General features: G+C 42.1%; 1 protein-coding gene across 2 annotated transcripts in view; it reads right to left on the reverse strand.

Moving 5' to 3' along the window:
• Nucleotides 1-14,551: 14,551 nt before the first annotated feature.
• Nucleotides 14,552-15,503, reverse strand: part of LOC102963366 (multidrug and toxin extrusion protein 2-like) — a 58,545-nt gene continuing 57,593 nt past the window's right edge. For both annotated transcript variants that reach the window (XM_042965889.1, XM_042965888.1), the window contains exon 17: nt 14,552-15,220. In XM_042965889.1, the coding sequence (XP_042821823.1) occupies nt 14,991-15,220 (230 nt within the window). In that variant the 3' untranslated portion in view covers nt 14,552-14,990. The remainder of the gene's footprint in view (nt 15,221-15,503) is intronic.

The raw sequence follows: 15,503 nt of genomic DNA on the forward strand, positions 1-15,503 counted from the left end.
GCAGGACTAGATGGCTTCACTGGCAAATTCTATCAAACGTTTAAAGAATTGGCATCAATCCTTCTCAACGTCATTCAAAGGAATAGAAGAGGATGGAACCCTTCCTAACTCACTCTCTGAGGCCGGCCTTACCCTAGTATCAAAACCAAAGACATCACAAGAAAACTACAGACCAATATTCCTTATATTGACACAAAAGTTCTCAACAGAATACTAGCAAACCAAATCCAGTAGCATGTGGGACGTATATACACCATTACCAAGTGAGATTTATCCCAGAAATGCAATATTAAAAAATCAATTAAAACAATACACCACACTCTCAAAAATAAATAAACATTAAAGACTTAAAAAAAAAAAAGGGGGGGGTGCCTGGGTAGCTCAGTCAATTAAATGTCCAACTTTGGCTCGAGTCATGATTTCATGGTTTGTGAGTTCGAGCCCCGCGTCGGGCTCTGTGCTGACAGCTCAGAGCCTGCAGCCTGCTTCAGATTCTGTGTCTGCTTCTCTCTCTGCCCTTCCCATACTCACGCTCTGTCTCTCTCGCTCAAAAATAAATAAACATTAAAAAAAAAAACTTTTTTTAAATACACATTAATCGAACAAAGGGAAAAAAAACCACATGACCATCTCAACCGATGCAGAAAATGCATTTGGCAAAACCCAATACTCTGTTATGATAAAAACACTCAACAAACTAGGACTAGAAGGGAGCTTCCTCAACCTGGTAAAGGGCTTCTATTTAACCCTAAAGGTACCATCATTCTCGGTGTTGAAAGACTGAAAGCTCTCACCTGAAGGTCACAAATAAGCCATGGATGCCTGCTTTTGCTACTTCTGTTTGACATCGTGCCAGAAGTTCTAGCCTTTATTAGGGCTTTTCAGGGACACTTTCCTTTGTATTAGCACAATTTTGTCATTTTCTCCTCTTGGACCTTTTTTTTTTTTTTTCCAACGTTTTTTATTTATTTTTGGGACAGAGAGAGACAGAGCATGAACGGGGGAGGGGCAGAGAGAGAGGGAGACACAGAATCGGAAACAGGCTCCAGGCTCCGAGCCATCAGCCCAGAGCCTGACGCGGGGCTCGAACTCACGGACCGCGAGATCGTGACCTGGCTGAAGTCGGACGCTTAACCGACTGCGCCACCCAGGCGCCCCTTTAATTTTTTTTTTTTTTTTTTAACGTTTTTATTTATTTTTGAGACAGAGCATGAACGGGGGAGGGGCAGAGAGAGAGGGAGACACAGAATCGGAAGCAGGCTCCAGGCTCTGAGCCGTCAGCCCAGAGCCTGACACGGGGCTCGAACTCACGGACCGCGAGATCATGACCTGAGCTGAAGTCGGCCGCTTAACCAACTGAGCCACCCAGGCGCCCCTTGGACCTTTTTTTTTTTACAGCTTTATTGAGGTCCTCTTGTCACAGAACTGCACATATATTGAGTAAGGGTACAATTCGGTAAGTTCTGACCTATGTACACATTCATGAAACCATCATCACAATCGTAACGAACATTTACCCCAAATATTTCTTTGTCCTCCTTTAGAATTTTTCCCTCACTGTTCTCACCCAAATGCAACCAGTGAGCTGCTTTCTATGTCTGTCATTGAGTTGACCATTTCTGGAATTTTATATAAATGGAATTATACGATATATAGTCATTTTCACCCAGCTTACTCGGCATTTACTCACGTTGTTGCATGCATCAATAGTCCTTTCCTTTTTTATTGCTGAGTAGTATTGCTTTGTATGGACATACCACAATGTGTTTATCCATTGCTGATGCACATCTGAATTGTTAAGTTTGGGGTTGTTACCAATAAACCTTCCATGAACATTCACACAGAAGCCATTTTGTGGACACATTCTCCCATCTCTCTGGTGTAAACACTTAGGAATGGAAGGCAGGTGGGTATGGGATGGGGTGAGGCCACAGACTACTGACAGGGTTGACAGATGTGTCTCCCATTGTCTGGGAATGTCTTTACTCTTTTGCAAAACTGAAGAGTTCAGGTTACTCATCTGCATAAATACCTGACTGAGCTCTGGGGAGTGTGAATGTGCATTTTGCCCATTCTACCCCAGGATTACCCTGTTTTGCCGTAGATGCTGTGTGTTCCTTCCCAGGATTCATGCTAATCCTATGCTTCAAGCACAGATTAATGCAGATATCAAAAAATTAAATAAACCATATGAAATGTACACCAATAAATATAAGCTACTTAAGCAGAGAGAACATAATTTATCTTTTTATCATCTTTTTACCTTTTTTTTTCTTAAATGTTTATTGTTGAGACAGACAGACAGAACGTGATCGGAGGAGGGGCATAGAGGGAGACACAGAATCCAGAGCAGGCTCCAGGCTCTGATCTGTCAGCACAGAGCCTGACACTGGGCTTGAACTCACGAGCTGTGAGATCATGACCTGAGCCGAAGTTGGACGCTTCATCGACTGAGCCACCCAGGTGCCCCTTAATTAAAATTTCTAATTGATAACTGATGATGTGGAAACCTTTTGGCTTTTGAAAGCTGACCTCGTATCTTACAAGTTTTCTAAGACTAATAATTTTTCAGCTCTTTTGTATTTTCTAGATGGGTCATCTTATCACATACAATTAACTGCACTCTTTGTCTATTTCTTTCCACATTTGCATCTCACCGGTTGTACCTGTCCTATTGCCCCGGTTGGGTTGAAGAGCTTGAGTTCCAGCAGGCTTTCTTGTATTTGCAGTTACCACGAGCTTTGCTCTGCTGCCATTTCCAGTCCCAGCACGTACTCTGTGAGCTCTCCTTGGGTGGACTGTTTATCCAGGAAGTAGTTTTCAGGGCTTTGTCCCAGGGCAAATGTGGCTGCCACCAGCAACTTAGCATATTGAGGGAGAGGGCCTGTTTGTCCCCAGTTCTCCAGAGAGCATAGTGGAATTACCCTGGGGCGCCTGGGTGGCTCAGGTGATTAAGCATCTGACTCTTGATTTTGGCTCAGGTCGTGATCTCACAATCTGTGAGTTCGATCCCCACATCGGGCTCTGGGCTGAAACACGGAGCATGCTTGGGATTCTCTTCGCCCCTCCCCCACTTACTCACACTCTCACTCTCTCTCTCATAAATAATCTTTTTTTAAAAAGTTGTTTGAGGGGCGCCTGGATGGCGCAGTCGGTTAAGCGTCCGACTTCAGCCAGGTCACGATCTCGCGTTCCGTGAGTTCGAGCCCCGCGTCAGGCTCTGGGCTGATGGCTCGGACCCTGGAGTCTGCTTCCGATTCTGTGTCTCCCTCTCTCTCTGCCCCTCCCCCGTTCATGCTCTGTCTCTCTCTGTCCCAAAAATAAATAAAAAACGTTGAAAAAAAAAAACATTTTAAAAAGTTGTTTGAATTACCCTGATGATGCCCAGAGCCCCCCTGCTGTTCTCTGCATTTAACTCGAAGCTTGTTGATTCTCTGACATTTTGTTGTAAACTGCTATTCTAGTACTCTCCTACTTATGATTTGGACCACATTTTCTCTTACTCTAATTCTCTGTCAATCTGATCTCATCAGTTTTTTATCACCTAGGAGTTCCCCCAGATGTCTAGTTTAGAAATGGTATTTTTACCATTTCAGGGGGCGCCTGGGTCGCTCCGTTGGTTAAGCGTCTCTTGATCTCAGCTCAGGTCTTATCTCAGGGTCCCGAGTTCAAACCCTGCATTGGGCTCCCTGCTGGGCATGAAGGCTACTTAAAACACCTACCACTTCAATGGGATTTGGAGCAGGAAGAAGAGTGATATACGTTTCTAGTCTCCATTTTTATTCATTCATTTTTTTTAAGTTTATTTATTCTTGAGAAGGATAAGGAGAGCACAAGCAGGGGAGGGGCAGAGACAGAGGCGGGCAGCGGATCTGAAGCGGGCTCTGTGCTGAAAGCAGAGAGCCCGATGTGGGGCTCGAACCCACGAACCGTGAGATCATGACCTGAGCCGAAGTTGGATGCTTAACCGACTGAGCCACCTAGGTGCCCCTAGTCTACACTTTAACCTACTCTGCCACTGATGTTTTAACCTTTCTTCTTCGATTGTTTCTTGAACACAGCACATGTTATTGGAACCGTATCTGAGACATGAGATGAAGCAAAAGCTCCCGCTCTTCTTCCACGTTTTCATGTAGCTCCTCACCAACAGGAATCATTGTTCATCTGAAGTGGGCTGGATTCCAGGGCCCTGATGAAGCCATATTTATTAGCGGATTAAGAGCTTCTGAAAATTAAGGGGGGGAAAAAAAGACTGCACCCTAATAGAAAAAAAATGGGCGAAGGACATGAACAGTTTCTAGAAAAAAAATTCAAATGGCCCTTGAATGTATAAAATGAGGCTCAATGTCACTCCTAGTAAGACACATGCAACTTAAAAGCACCCCGAGATGTGGCCTCTTCCTACCAAAGTCAGCTAAAATCCAGAAGTTTCTCAACATACTCTGTTGGCAAGGCTATGGGAAGATAGTGATTCTTGTATGCTGCTCATGGAGTGTAAAAGGGCATTTTGGTTATCTTATGAAAATTACCAATTCAATTTGACCCAGCAAATCTTGTTATGAGAATTATATCCCTGAATGTATGGGTGCCCACATGAGAAATACCACACAGGAAATGAAATGTGACACTGTTTATACATAAGAAACAGAGACATTTGTTAGACTTGCCTATTCTTTGCTTCATCGAGGGTGGTGCCATAAATACTTCCAACGTGACTCGAATCACAAGCAGTGGAGAAAACCAGAAAAGTAGGTAACACAGGGATACTGGCTGTGGACTACAGGAGGGTGCCACTCATTCCCTTATGCGTGCACACAGCAAACAGTTATTATGCACTTACTGTATGTCAGGCTGTTCTAGGCTTTAGAGTTGTTAACAGTGACTAAGACCAGTATCTCACCCTGAAGGGTAATTTTAATGAGACAAACGATAAACACATAAGCACATATATAATGTCAGCACTGTCTATAACAGCAAAAGACTAGAAATAATCTAAGGGTTTACCTCTAGGGTGCTGGTTAAATAAACCCTACAGAACAGTCACACAGTGGGATATCATGTGACTCTAAAATTTAAAAAAAAAGGAAAGAAGAAAAGAAGAAAGCTTTCAGAGTAGAAATGGAAATACCTCTAGAATATATCATTAAGCGAAAAAAAAAAAAGCAAGATGATACACGGTGTATGCTACCATTTGTGTAAGAAATGGTGGGGATAAAAATATATTCGTATTTCCTTATTGTTGCATGAAGAAAAAACTGGAAGGCCGCAGAGAAAACTAGTGAAAGTTTCCTATGGGCAAGTGTGGTCGGGGGTAAGGATGCCGTGTGGTGACTTGAGCGGAAGCCTGATTTAGCGATGTTCAGCTATTCATAGAGGCTTGCTTTTCTCAAAACAAAATATAAAACCTTATTTTTTTAAAAAAGTTTTTATTTAAATTGCAGTTAGTTGACATAGAGTGTAATACAGGTTGCAGGTGTACAATATAGTGACTCAACACTTCGGCACATCACCCAGTGCTCATCACCCCAAGGGCCCTCCTTAATCCCCATCACCTCTTTCACCCGTCCTCTCGCCCACCCCCCCTCTGGTAACCATCAGTCTGTTCTCTAGAGTTAAGAGTCTGTTTCTTGGTTTTCCTCTCTTTTTTTACCCATGTGACCGTTTGTTTTGTTTCTGAAATTCCACTCGAGTGAAATCATATGGTGTTTTTCTCTTCTGGTTGGCATAATACACACTAGCTCCCTCCACGTCGCTGCCAATGGCACGATTTCATTCTTTTTGACGGCTCAATGATATTCCATGGTACGTATATACCACATCTTCTTTATCCATTCATCAGTCAATGGACACTTGGGATGTTTCCATAATTTGGCTAGTGTTGATAATGCTGCTATAAACATCAAGGTGCGTGTATCCCTTCAAATTAGGATTTATGTATTCTTTGGGTAAACACTTAGTACTGGAATTGCCCTAAAACCTTATTTTTTTTGTGGCGACTATTTATATGAGTCAGTCTGCATCCAGGAGAAAAACTCTGAATTCATTTAAAATTAAAATGACGAATTCATTTAAAATTCATGACTTCGAACCTCAGATGGCCCTTAATGCCACCTGGTAATCACACTATATTTTCCAATCCATTAACACCCCTACTCCTCTTCTCCACAGTTTCACGCCTTCTCCTCTGACCTCAAACTTCAACCCCCCTTCATCATCTTACCCTCAGTTAGGACCTCACTTCCTACTTCCCTGTGAGAGCTGGCAGTTTCCAGATTCCCACAACCACATTCCCTTGCAAAGTTGAAGATGAATGGATCCCACGTTCCTTTACTTCCTCTCCTTCCCTGAATCAACCCACCTCATGCTTTGTTTTATTTAGTTCCCATGAACTATTCTGTATTTTGGTTTCTCATGTTCTCTAGTCTCTTCTAAATGAAGGCATTCTTACACGTTCTTTTGTTCCTTTCTTTAGCTTAGCTTTACATTAGTAATGAATGTGTATTCCAATTATTTTCTCATCCGCGGAGTAGCTCATTGAATGCATAATATGCACAATTATCTATTCCATAGGCAAGCATTTGGGTTATTTCTATTTGGGGCTATTACAAACAATGCTGCAATGAATTCTTGCAATGCTGCAAGAATACTCTTGTGCAGGTACCACGGCACATATGGGGACTACTTAGAGTTTGTAACTAATAATGGAAATAGTGAATCATAGGTTTTATTTATAATTATTAAAATTTTTAAGTAGGCTTCATGCTCAGCATGGAGCCCAACGCAGGCCTTGAATACATGACGCTGAGATCAAAACGTGAGCGGAGATCGGGAGTTGGATGCTCAACCGACTGAGCCACCCAGGCACCCTGGACTTTTATTTCTTTACTTTCAATTTTACTAGATAACACAAACTGTTTTCCAAAATGGTTGTACAAGTTAACGTTCTCACCAGTAGTGTATGAGTTCCTGTTATTTCAAATCCTTGACAACACTTGCTTTTCCTTTAATTCTTAATTTTTGGGAATCTGCCTCATTGTTCGCTTCTCCTGACTATAAAAGTAATGCAAATTCACTGTAATTTTTTTTCAGCAAATACAGAAAAGTATAGAGAAGTAAAAACTATCTGTAATACCAGCACTTAGAAGCATCCACTGTTAACGTGGTATCTTCTTCCAGACTTTTTTCTCCGTATGTACTCGTGGTTCTTAAATTCCCCAAGTGCCTAGGGAAGTGGCAGTGAATTCATAGGTGTGGTAAGAGACTTTCAATTTTCAAGGGAAACAATGATATTTGACATCTGTCAGACTCCAAGCAAGCGATTAGCTGAAGGCGCTTCACAATTCCAGCATTAGATTGCATGGTATACTTTCTCAACAATGTCACATTCTTGCAAAACTGGGTTTTCAGCAGTTGCAATGTTCCTGGCTGAAAATCAGTGTGAAACAGATAACGAGGGTGACAGTATCTAGCCTGACTTCAATGTTTGGGAAGTTGTGCAGTGCCCAGCAGGTACAAATATCCCATTAGTAAGGAACAGTGCCTTTTTAAATAATGAAACAAAAAAATCCTAATTTTTTTCAATTTGTATTATTTTCTTTAAATAGCTATGAACTTGTTAGGAGGTAAGTGATTATGAAGCTGCTTAGACCTAATTGGTAAGAACTACTAGGTATTTTTTTTGGACCAGCGGTGCCATGAAAAAAAGGATCGAAATACTAAGGGTACCATGAGCCAAAAAAAGCTTGGGAACCCCGGTCGCATACGCTTAAAGAGTAAGACCTAGGACCACACTGTGACACACTAGCTTTCAAAGGGTCAGGGAATCTTCATCAAGCTGTGAATGAAACCTTTGTTGGGGCATCAACAGAAGATAGAGGTCCTTGGTATCATCTTTGTGTTTGCCTAAATTTGTGTTTCTGTTACAATTTCTTTTCTTTTTTTGTCTATTACAATTCCTGCCTTGAAAAGTTCTTCAGTATTTCATGGCCTTCTACTATGTTCTCTTAGTGCAAAGAAGGGGTCAAATTAAAAAAAAAAAATTTTTTTTAATGTTTATTTATTTTTAAGAGAGAGAGAGAGAGAAGGCAGGGGAGGGGCAGAGAGACAGGGAGCCAGAATCTGAAGCAGGCTCCAGGATCTGAGCTGTCAGCACAGAGCCTGAGTCAGGGCTCGAACTCTGAACTGCGAGATCATGACCTGAGCTGAAGTCAGACGCTTAACCAAATGAGCTACCCAGGCGCCCCTCACTGTGGTTTTGATTTGCATTTCCTTGATGATGAGTGATGTTGAGCATCTTTTCATGTGTCTGTCGGCCATCTGTAGGTCTTCTTTGGAAAAATGTCTACTCAGGTCCTCTGCCCATTTTTGGTGCTTTGGTGGTGTTATATTAAGTTCTTCATATATTTTAACCCCTTATTGGATATGTCATTTGCAAATATCTTCTCCCATTCAGTAGGCTCTTTTTCTGTTGTTGATCATTTCCTTTGCTGTGCAAAAGCTTTTTATTTAGGTGCAGTCCCAACAGTTTATTTTCGCTTTTGTTTCCATTGCGCAAAGAGACACATCCATAAATACACTGCTAAGTGTCAAGGAGATTACTGCCTATGTTTTCTTCTAGGCTTTTTATGGTTTCAGGTCTCACATTTGGTCTTTAATCCATTTTGGCTTTATTTTTGTCTATGGTATAAGAAAATGGTCCTTTTCACATATGACTTATTTCCCTTAGAATCGTGTTATCCAGATTCACCCAAGTTATAGCATGTATCCAAATTTCATTCCTTATTGGCTGAATAATATTCCACTGTATGTATATACAATATTTTGTTTATCCATTTACCTGTTGCTCGACCCTTGGGTTGTTGCTCGACCTTTGGGTTGCTTCCACCTTGGCTATTGTGAAAAATGCTGCTGTGAACAGTGCTGCACAAGTATTTGACTCCCCGGCTTTCAATTCCTTTGGGCATATAACTAGAAGTGGAAATGTTGCATCATATGGTAATTTACATTTAATTGATAAACATCATACATACTGTCACAGCGGCTACACCATTTTACTTTCCTATCAGCAACGCACAATTTCCATTCAGTCTACATCCTTGCCAACACCTGTCGTTTTCCATTATCTTGTTATAATGGCCATTGTAATTGGCGTGAAGGGAAGTCTCATGGTGTTATGAATTGGCCTCTTCCTAATGACTAGTGAGTGATGTACGTAAAGAATGTTTTCTTGTGTTGACTGGCCATTTGTTCACTTTTCATGGAGAAATGTCTATTCAAGTCCTTTGACCATTTTTGAATTGTTTTTTTCTTACTGATCTGTAGAAGTTCTTTATATATTCTAGACACTAGACATTAATCCCCTTCATATAAAGGATTTGCAAATATTTCCATCCATTCATTGTGTTGCCTTTTCACACTCTTGAAAAGTATCTTCTGATGCACAGTTTTTAATTTTGATGAAACCCAAACCATCTATCTTTTCTTTTGTTGCTTATTCATTTGGTCTCATATCCAAGAAATCACTGCCAAATCCAGTGTCTTAAAGATTTCCCCGTGTGTGTGTGTGTGTGTGTGTGTGTGTGTGTGTGTTTTACAGTTTTAGCTCTTGTAATTAGGATTTTACTTTTACACGTTTTGAATTAATTTTCTGTATGGTGTTAGGTAAAAGTCCAACTTCATTCTTTTTCATGCAGATTACCGATTTTTCCAGCACCATTTAGTGAAAAGACTGTCCTTTCCCCATTGACTGGTCTTGGCAGTCTTGCTGAAAATCATTTGACCCTATATGCAAAGGTTTATTTGGGGTCTCAATTCTGTCCATTGGTCTATCTGTCCAGTTTGGTTACTGTAGCTGTGTAATACGTTTTGAAATCAGAAGTGTGAGACCTCCAACTCTGTTCCTTTTCCAGAAGCTTTGGCTGTTTGGGTCCCCCGAGATTCCATGTGAATTTCAGGATGGGTTTTTCTATTTCTGCAACATGTCTTTGGGATTTTTGATAGGGACTACCTTGTATCTGTAGATCACTTTGGGCGATATTATTATCTTAATATTAGGTTTTCTAACCCGTGAACACAGGATGTTTCTTCTATTTGTCTTTAATAATCTTTCAGCCATGTTTTATAGTTTTCAGCATAGAATTTTTATTTGTTTTTTTGTCTCCTTGGTCAATTCACTCCTAAATATTTTATTCTTTTCATGCGACCATAAAATGGGATTGTTTTCCAACTTTCCTTTTTGGATTGCTCCTCAGTAGTGTCTAGACAGAGATACAACTGATTTTGTGCGTTTATTTATATCCTGCAACTTTGCTGAACGTGTTTATCAGGCCTAACGGTTTCACGGAATCTCTAAGGTTTACTACATATAATATCATGTCATTTATGAATATAGGTAATTTTACTTCTTTTGCAGTTCGGGTGCCTTTTAATTCCTTCCTTCCTTCCTTCCCTCTCTTTTTTTTTCCTTCCTTCCTTCCTTCCTTCCTTCCTCCCTCCCTTCCTTCCTTCCTTCCTTCCTTCCTTCCTTCCTTCCCTTTCCTCTCTCTCTTTCCTTTGCCTAACACTCTGGGTAGTTGCAGTACTATGCTGAGTAGAATTAGTGCAATTCCTTGTCCTATCCTTGATTTTAAGGGAAAAGCTTTCTCTTTCACTCTTGAGTTTGGTTGCATATTTTTCATATATGGCTTTTATCACATTGAGGGCGTTCCTTTCTACTCCTAGTTTTGTTTTGTTTTTGAGAGAGAGAGAGAGCACACATGCAAGGCCAGGGAGGGGCAGAGAGAGGGAGACAGAGAATCCCAAACAGGCTCTGCACTGTGAGCGCAGAGCCCCACGAGAGGCTCAGTCTTACAAACCATGAGATCATGACCTGAGCTGAAATCAAAGGAGTTGGATGTTTAACAGACTGAGCCACCCAGGCACCCAGTTTTTGTTTTTTTTTAAAGGAGGGTGGAAATACTGATATAGTGGGATTATTTATTGTGTTACTTTCTCTACTTGCTGTTTTTGTTCTTTTTCTCTTTCACTTTCTTTCTGCCTTCCACAGTTTTAATTGATCATTTTAAATTTTTTTTTTTTAACATTTATTTATTTTTGAGACAGAGAGAGACAGAGCATGAACGGGGGAGGGTCACAGAGAGAGGGAGACAGAGAATCTGAAACAGGCTCCAGGCTCTGAGCTGTCGGCACAGAGCCCGACGCGGGGCTCGAACTCACGGACCGCAAGATCGTGACCTGAGCTGAAGTCGGACGCTTAACCGACTGCGCCACCCAGGCGCCCCTTTAATTGATCATTTTAGATGATTCTATTTTCTCTCCTCTCCCAGCATATCAATTATATTCTTTCTTTAAACGTTTTTAGTGGTTACCCTGGAGTTTGCAATATATATTTACAACTAATCTAATTCCTCTTTAAAAAAATTTTTTTAATGTTTATCTTTGAGAGAGAGAGAGAGAGCGTGCGCGTGCGCGAGCACGAGTGGGGGAAGGGCAGAGAGATGGGAGACACAGAATCGGAGTAGTTTCCAGGCTCTGAGCTGTCAGCACAGAGCCCAATGCAAGACTTGAACCCATGAACCATGAGATCATGACCTGAGCCGAAGTCGGACGCTTAACCAACGGAGCCACCCAGGAGCCCCATGGTCTCAGTCTTTTAAAGAGCCTGTCTCTGGACTATTCCCTTCATACCTTTACTGAATGCTTCTCAGTGTCACCCCTTCCCCTGGGATGGTAGACGGAGTGGAGTTGGGTATTTCACTGCCTCCTTGTGGAAGGCTGGTGGAACTGGAGTCTGGGATTTCCTTCGACCACACGTTAGGTTCTGATAAAACCCTTAGGTAGCTGGCCTCTGGTAAAAGTTTCCCTTGAGGGTGCGCTTTGGTTAAACAGCACAGAATGCTCTGGGCATATTTTTCAATGGTTCCATTTCCCTTACCTCCTGTAGAAACATTAATAAAGAATTCTTCTCTGATCTACACCCTGAGAACTGAATGGGGCCCCGAAGATAAAATTCACAGAAGTGCGGGACCCACCGATGACAAAATCCCCCGGAGATTTTTAACTCTTCAGCTTGTCCACACTAAGTCTCCAGCAATTTGTCAATTATAGCTGAAGTTTTCCCATTCCTGGCTCCAGCTGCCTCTGCTGTGGGAAGCTGTATCTTCCTGTCTTTTCAATTTGGGGGGCAGCAGTTATCCTTGTGACCTCAGTCCTTTGACGGATCTGACAAAAATGGTGGACATTCTCTCTGATATTGGGATAGCCACGTCCGTCCGCAGTTTCTGATACAATAGCTTCTAAATTCCTTGGAATTTGCTAAGTGATGGGGGCGGGGGTGAGAGGAGCATCTTTTGTTATTCATGATAAGCCTCTTTCAACCCCACCTGAGCTTATGCTAATAAAGTTACTGCTGGGGGTGGGGGGGCTTGATCGCTTCAGAGCAATGGACAATAGAAAGATCTACAATATGACAGAAAGGGGAGCGGGGCTGGAGAGGAGTCCAATCACCAATGGCCAGTGATTTAATCCATCACACCTGTGTAACGGAACCTTCGTAAGAACCGCTGAACAGGGTTTGTAGAACTTCGGGACTGCTGAACACATCGAGGTGCCGAGAAGGGGACATGCCAAGAGGGCATGAAACCTCTGAGCACCATCGATGACCCCTGCACCTTCCCCTATGCATCTTTGCCATTTATCTGTTCCTGAGTTGTATCCTTTGTAACAAACCAGGAGTCCTACGTAAAGCATTCTCCTGAGTCCTGTGAGCTGTTCTAGCAAATTACCAAATCCAAGAAGTGGGTCATAAAAACCTCCAACTGACGGTTGGTCGGTCGGGAGGAGTCTGGTCGGCCTGGCCTTGCAGTTGGCTTCTGAAGTCTGGGTCAGTCTTGTGGGTCTGAGCCCTTAACCAGGGGGTCTGACACTGACTCTGGGTACTTCGTGTCAGAATTAAATGGAATCACCGGACATCTCAGTTGGTGCTGGGTGGTTTGGAGAATGGGTTGTTGGTACAGAAAAACCCACACATTTGGTGTCAGAGGTGACAAAGCAGAAATAAATTCTAGTGTTCTTCGTTGAGGACAGGGGTGATGACCTCCAAACTCCTTACCTGTCACACTGGAAACAGTCTTCTATTTAGGTTTTGATTTCTGCTAGAATATTTTTAGATTCCAAGAACACTTAAATTTTTTTCCTATCATGTGGCGATGGACTCTTAGATATGACAAAAGCAACCAAAAAAAAAAAAAATGGACACACTGGGCTTCATCAAAATGAAGACTTTTCTGTGAAACAGAGGACACCGTCAAGGAAGTGAAAATACAACCTACTGAATGGGAGAAAAGACTCACGGATCTTACATCTGACAAGCGTCTAGTATCCAGAATGCACATATGTGAAACTCTTAACAACTCAACAATAGAAAGACAACTCAATTCAAAAATGGGCAAAGTCCGTGGAGGTGGGGGCGGGGGCATTGCCTGGGTGGCTCAGTTGGTTAAGCATCTGACTTTTGATTTCCAGCTCACGTCATGATCTCACAGTTGGTGGGATCGAGCCCTGCATTGGGCTCCTCGCCAACAGCACCAGGCCTGCTCGGGATCCTCTCTCTCTCCCTCTCTTTCTGCCCCTCCCCTGCTTGCGCACGCACACACACTCGCTCAGAATAAACAAACTTAAAAAAATAATGGGCAAAGGACTTGAACAAACATTTCTCCAAAGAAGACAGACAGCTAGACAACCCAATGAAAAGATACTCAACACCATTTGTCATCTGCATTTGAAATGGAAACTAAAACCACAATGAGACACTTCACAGCCACTCAGATGGTATCATAGTTAAAAAAAAAAAACAACACAAAATCACAAGAGTATGAAATGTACAAAATGCCACTGAATTATACACCTCAACTGGTTCGTTTCATGTGATGTGAATTTCAGCTCAAAAGTTTTCCTGTCTTATTCTATAGCATCCTGTCCTAGATCACGGTTGCAATATTTGGTATTGGCCCTTTGAGGATGTAAGTTTTCTTTCCCTATAAAAGTCTTGCACTCTGGCTCATCTGGTGGGTTTCGTGGAGGGAATCCCCAATATTAGTAATGTTTTTTAGGATTTCCTATTTGGGCTGCTCAAACTCCCCATAGAGACCCTAAAAATCTGCTTGGACGGGAGCAGCTGTAACTGCCAGCATTTGGGGAGCTGAGCAGCAGAAGAGAACAGATGTTGATTCTTTAATAGGAAAGTTGCCACAAAAAATGTGTTCAAAAGCCGAAAACTAAAAGTTATCATTTAGATAGATTTTATAATATCATTAGCACACACTGAAAAAAAATTTTTTTTATTTATCTTGAGAGAGAGAGAGAGAGACAGATCATAAGTTGGGGAGGGACAGAGAGAGGATGAAACACAGAATCTGAAGCAGGCTCCAGGCTCCAAGCTGTCAGCACAGAGCCCGATGCGGGGCTCGAACTCACGAACCGCGAGATCACCACCTGGGCCAAAGTTGGACGCTTAACCGACTGAGCCACCCAGGCACCCCCACATCAGCACACATTTTCAATTTTAAGGTGTTTATTTTATAAAGGTTATACGGCAATACCTGAGACAGCACTTGAACAGGCACTTAACACTCACTAACAAGATTAAATACGATAACCTAGAAATACAAACAAAACTGGATCAGCAATCAAGTTTAGAGGGCAACGAATTTCCCAAAAGAAAGAAGATATTCAATGTAAGAGTACAGAACACTTAGGGCAGGGAATATCAAATCCACAGACTCATCACCCATGATAGAGTTAATGTTCAGGAGAAACTTAGAACTCCTTTCGTGATCTTCAACAGGATAGTGCAGATTCTCGGGATAACTCAGAAAACATCACTGATATCCTTTCCATCCACAACTGGGAGGTCACCTCCCGGGCTTCAGATATCACAATAATTACCATGTCTAGTGTGTGGGCTGCTGCTAATTCTTCTATTTTAGCCAGGCTCACTGAAAAACTCTTATTAAAATTCCTGCTAACAGGGCAGCAACAGCAACAGCTAGAGCCAGTCCACGATAGAAAATCAGCTGCTTCACTGTCAAAACATCCCCAACGGTGGCCACCGCATACTGATTGTTTTCTTCTATCACCATTAGCTGGAGGGTCTGGCTCTCGGATCTGACGATAGCAGGTAAAATCACTTCATCGGTGACTTCTTTTTCCAACACAGGCAGATCTGATTGCAGAGAACAGTGGAGTATACACTTACGTAGGGGGTTCAGAAATAAAGGGATATTATGGGAAGCTGCACAAGAATGCATCGTAAACGATGCCGTCAGTTACCAGCTGGTATGTGTGAAGTTACATGAAGAACGTTTCACAGGAGAACCCAGAGTGGATCTCCCCATTCTAATAATGGCAGAGACAAGGTTTATTATGTAAGAGAGCAGGCTCTCATAAACTAAACAACTCTGGCCACGCTAACCCGTTTCAGGCTCTCGAGGCAGAGCGAGTGCACT

This window comes from Panthera tigris, chromosome E1 (assembly GCF_018350195.1).
Source record: "Panthera tigris isolate Pti1 chromosome E1, P.tigris_Pti1_mat1.1, whole genome shotgun sequence".
Classification (NCBI taxonomy): domain Eukaryota; kingdom Metazoa; phylum Chordata; class Mammalia; order Carnivora; family Felidae; genus Panthera; species Panthera tigris.